The 5,460-nt window shown below is 55.4% G+C and overlaps 1 protein-coding gene across 1 annotated transcript; it reads right to left on the bottom strand.

Moving 5' to 3' along the window:
• Positions 1-220: 220 nt before the first annotated feature.
• LOC106807250 (cleavage stimulation factor subunit 3-like) lies at positions 221-2,349 on the bottom strand. The gene has a single exon (XM_014809543.1). The coding sequence runs from the start codon at positions 2,261-2,263 to the stop codon at positions 221-223; it is 2,043 nt and encodes a 680-aa protein (XP_014665029.1). The 5' UTR covers positions 2,264-2,349.
• Between the last annotated feature and the right edge of the window lie 3,111 nt (positions 2,350-5,460).

Genomic DNA, 5,460 nt, shown 5'->3' with positions numbered 1-5,460 from the left:
CGCACGTCTCCACGCACGCACTCACGCACGCACACGTATCCACGCAGACACCCACGCACACGCATGCACGCACGCACACGCTCACCAATGCAACCATATGGACAAACGCTCGCACACGCACTAACGTAAGTACACACGCACGCACGCAACGCGCGCACACCAATGCAACCACACGGACGCACTCACGCGCACCCACGCACACGCACCCACGCACGCGCAATCATCGCACGCGTTTCTGCTGGCGCGCGCGGTAGAGGTCGTTGACGGGCGGCGCGGCGGCGGCGTCGTCCTCGTCGTCGTCGTCTCCCTCCCCGCCGGCCCCCGCCCCCGCCTTCCTCTTCCTGCCCTCCGGCTGCGGCAGCGCGCCCGTGTTCGCGAAAAACTCAAACAGCTTCGTGTACTCCGCGTGCAGCGCGTTGTGGCCGTTAGCTCCGTCGGCGCCCCCTATCAGCGGCTCGGTCGGCAAATCGCACGCGCGGAATCTCTCGATGAGGCAATCGACGGCGACGAACGGACCGTGGAAGTACGCGGGCGGCGGCAGCGCCCCCATGAGGTGGGCGGCGGCGGGCGGGGCCGGGAACACGCCCCCGGGGACCGGGTGCGCTCCCGGCGGGGCGATGACGCGAGGCTTGAACGGGATCATCTGCTCCAGGTTCGGCCGCGGGTACTCCGGACGCGCCCGCCCGCCGTCGTCGTCCTCGCCAGCGCCACCTGCCGCCGTCGCAGGGGTCGATGCCGTGGTCGCCGCCGCATGCGGGCGCGGGCGAGACAGCTCGCGGTATCCGATCGCGCGCAGCTCCCCGCCGGTGCACGGGTACAGGTCGAGGAACTTGTATCGGTCGACGAGCAGCGCCGTCTCCTTGCCCTCGAGCGCGCTCAGCCTCTCGATGACGGCGTTCCTCCGCCGCTCGACCTTCAGGATGCTCGCGAGGTCGCCGACGTCCGTCTCGAAGCGGAGAAACTCGTTCCAGATCTCGAGCGAGTTCTCGTCGCGGAGCCCGCCCGACGTGAGCACGCGTTCGAAGAGCACGCGCGTGTTGTTGTCCTCGTTGAGGTGCGACAGGTGCTCCACGTAAGAGAGGATGAACTCTGGCGAGTCCGCGTAGCGCTTCACGCCCAGCTCGAAGATCTTGAACGCGACGTTCTTGTCCTTGCTGCAGTAGTACTCCATGAGCGCGGCTCCGACGAAGATGTGGTAGCTCGAGCGAGCGTCCTCCCGAGCCTTCTTGAAGATGGCGCGTGCCGACTTGATCCCCTCCGCGCGCCTCGCAAACTTCATGTACTGGATGTACGCGAGGGACGGGTCGGCGTCCGAGATGTCGAGTATCTTCTGGTAGATTTGGTGCACCTTCTGGAAGTGCATGCGACTCTCTTCGAAGTCAGCGTATGCGAAGTAGAGCAGCTGGTTGCGGCGCAGCATGGTCGTGATCGCACGCTCGTACATGTTCGCCGCCTCGTCGCTGAACAGCTTGCCGGCGTTCGTGTCTCCCTTCTCGACGAGCAGCTTGCTCGACTGCTCCAGGTAGAGCGCCGCCTCGTACCAGATGTCCGGGTGGTGGCCGAGGCAGAGCAGGCACTGCTCGTACGCGAACATGACGCGCTTCGTGATCGCGGCGTGGTCCTCGGAGCGCAGCGGGTTGCCCTTCTCCCACGCGATGTACTTCTTCCACAGCGCCACCTGGCGCTCCTCCTCCGGCACGGCCATCGGCGGCACGGACGGGACGCCGCGCGCGAGGCCGCGCGTCACCGCCTCGTACTCCTTCGAGACGCGGCGCGCGTTCATGTAGTCGCGGCTGCGGTCGTCCACCATCTTCTTCGCGATGAGCGGGTTGATGCCCGTCTCGTACGCCGTGTAGTCCTTCCACAGCTGCTCTATGTTCACCATCGGGTTGACGCAGCCGCGCTGGTAGATCTTGCGCACGGCCGTGATGCGCTGGTTCTCCGCGTACGACCCCACCGCCTCCACGTTCTTCAGGAACGTGATGTAATCCGCCCAGATCTGATACGACATGATATCCATGCCCATCTTATCGAGCGCAAAATCGTACGCCTGCGCCATCTTCTCGCGGTAGGACGGCAGCGAGCCCTTCGTGTCCTTGACGTAGTTGAGGTACGCGCGCCACAGGTCGATGTTGAGCACCTTGAGGAGGCAGCGCTGGAACAGCTTCTCCACCTTCTCAAAGTTGCGCTGCCGCAGCTCGGCGTCGATGTACTGCCGCCAGTAGCGGCCGGCGTTGGGGAAGCGCTCGACGCAGCGCTCCATCGTGACGCGCGCCTCGACGATCGGCTTCGTCTGAGCGTCGCGGATCAGCACGTTCCACGCGTCCGTGTCGTACGGGTTGTCGTCGAGGCGCGCATCCGCCTTCTTCACCTTGTCCGGGATGTATCCCTGCTGGTCGGCGAGCCGCGATGCTGCAGAGGAGGACAAGGAGCCGTGGGGCTTCCCCACGGAACCTGCGGACAGAGAAGATGGTGCGGAACTGTCACGCGCTCACACGCACGCCGCACGCGCTCGCTCGCGCGCGCGCCGCGTATCTCTCCCCCCCTCGTCTAGCCTCTCTCTCTCCCTCGCTCGTTTACGGAGACGATAATGAATGATGATGATCGACCCGTCCGCCCGGAGCTGTCGAAAACGTGGGGAGGTGGGCCTGGCGGATCTGTGGCGCCGTTTTGGTTCTAAACAACGCTGCTTAACGACGAAGTGTGGCAGAGTCCGCAGCGCGTTGGAAAGACGATGGACCGTCCTAGCTCGAACGAACCGGCAGCGATATCCGAGAGGCGAGGGTGTTCATCTCGGACGGACAGGTCGATTTGGACGGTGGGTGGGTGGTCCCACGTCAACCCTGGGGACCTAGCGTGCGATTTTACAGAAAATTTCGCGCGACCTCGCGACTTACAGCGAATGATCGTACAAGTTTCGTTTACACGTTCGATTGGAAAGATTTTCCATGGGGTACTTGCGAAAGAGGACAGAGACATTTCGACGTTCTTGCAACCATTGCCACCACACCATGGCTAAACCTAACTTTAACCCATTAATCGAGCGAAAATCTCCCGTAAATCAAAATCGCACGCCACGTCCCAAGATCGGGGAAAACAGCCCGCCGCGCGCGCGGGGGGCAGCAGGCCACCAGGGGGCGCCGTCTCCGCGAACGAGCGATCGCGCAACGATTAACCGCTAGCAAGGATCTCGCGCGCGTCTCTCTCTCTCACGTCACGTACCTACGACTGGGTGCTGGTCCAGGGGGCCGGCGGCGGCACGCGACCCTCGTGCCATCGCTCACTCACGGACAGACCGGACACTGCGGTCATCAGGAACCACCGGTGGTCACTCCACAGCCACGACCGACACACACGCCGCGCGCGCAAGCTATACCGCCTCTATCGTCTACCTACACAGCTTCTACTCTCGCTAAATGCAGTAACGGCTTCCGACTACGGTGATACAGCTCGACGATAACAACCTCAAGTACTCGCGATCAGAGTCGTTAAATCGATAGAATTTTAATGGGAAAAAATTTCGATCGGTCGTTTAGCTAACCTTGAATTGACTACTTAATCTTATGAGAATTATGGAAATCCGAACGATTACGAATTTTCGAGAGAAATCGATATGACATGACATCGCAGCACTGAATGCTATTTTCTAGAGTCTCGTCGAAATTTCAGTCAAAGTTTATAAAGTGTGAGAATTTCTCAAGCCACAAAAAAAGTTACATTTTGACTCGGGTGCTCACGCGTTGCTAGGGTAACACGAGTATCATATTTACTCGTATATACGTCGCACTTTTTTGCACACAACTTCAATAAAAACAATCAGGGGTGCTACTAGAGGCTAAGAAATCTTGTGCAAGAAATGTCATCGTTATCGCAACCATCTGCTATTACAAATGCCGAACCACGCGAGCGCATATTGCATCTTGAATAAATTACCATGTAATATGAAAACTAGGCCCGAAACAGTTATTCTAGGTCTGGTCTTTCGAGCTTGCCGACTGGTTTCATAGTTATTAGTAATAATATTAATTGATCAGTCAGAGATAACTGCTCATTTACTCAGAGGACAATGAGTTGTAATTAAGTGTGAAATCACGACGTATCAAATTCGCCGGTTGATCGAGTTAGTCTCATCTTCCACGTGAATTTCGCTTGTAAAAGTTTTGGACCAACTTTTTAAGGCAAAATATGGGGTGCGACTTATACACGCATAAATATATGCTAAACTTATTACATGTGATTCTTTAAACTGCCTCGTTTTTTCGAGATACACTTTTCATCTTTCTAAAATTAAATCTAGCTTTGCGAGATAACTCTATAATTTCAACAGCAAGCACTCTCTGACTCTCTGAGATATTACGAACAGCTAAAATTTTTCATCAAGACAACAGTAAAACGAGAACCACAAGTCAAAACACACCACATCTCCTCATGTCAACGATGAAGTACATTTGAACTTTATTCAAATCAACAAGTACACACACATACCCCCCCATGCCCCAATTGAAACAACTTAAAACAAGCGAAACCAAAAAAATGGCACACGGTGAAATGTCAATTAGCAAGTCAAGTGCCCACAAGATAATTGATAAGAAATTTAGAATGAAAACAAGAACTCCCATAAAAACAAGTCAAGGTGGGAAAACTTCTGAGAACGAACAGAATTTTATTTCAAATTCCTTGCAACGGATTTAGGCAGGAGAGGAACAGACACGTGAAATGTGAGGAAGGGAGAATGCGTGGGAGGGAGCAGGGGAGGAGGATGAGGAAGAAGATGATGTGGAGGAGGAAGAAGAGGATGATGTGGAGGAGGAAGACGAGGAGGAGGATGATGTGGAGGAGGAAGAAGAGGATGTGGAGGAAAAGGAGGCGAAACAGGAGGAGGATGTGGAGGAGGAAGAGGAAGAGGATGTGGAGGAAGATCAGGAGAGGGAGAAACAGGAGGATGAAGAGGATGTGGAGGAGGAAGAGGAAGAGGAGGAGGAAGAGGAGCAGGGAAAGAGGAGAGAGTAAGTACTCGTGTAAGTAGGCAAAAGACCCGTGTGCTTATCACTCGCTTAATCCTCAAGTTATCATCCTTTCTATCATGTTGTCCCTCATCATTTTACGTAAGTGTCAGAGCCACTACAGTGTATTCGGCAGGGAATAAGAAAAAAAGCCAGTACCTCAACAAAAGCTGCAGGAGTAAGAGTAGATGTAACCAGTAATGAGAGTGGGCAGGAATACGTGGAGAACCAATTAAGGCACGACGGATCATCGTATTTATGTCGACTACATTATTTATTCACAGCTTCGCTCTCGGGGTGGCACCTCATCAGTTTCAGTCTCACACCTGTACTTACTCACACACCCACTCACCCATCCACCAATCCATCTCTACCCTGCCATCTGCCGTTATTTCCACGTACACCTGGATTAATGTTTTGATATCGTACGTCATTTTTTCCAGTTACACCTAAGTTA

The sequence above is a fragment of the Priapulus caudatus genome, unplaced genomic scaffold, assembly GCF_000485595.1.
Source record: "Priapulus caudatus unplaced genomic scaffold, Priapulus_caudatus-5.0.1 Scaffold203, whole genome shotgun sequence".
NCBI classification, from domain to species: Eukaryota; Metazoa; Priapulida; class Priapulimorpha; order Priapulimorphida; family Priapulidae; genus Priapulus; species Priapulus caudatus.
The sequence above is the reverse complement of the archived record's forward strand: the minus strand, read 5'-3'. Positions and strand labels throughout refer to the sequence as shown.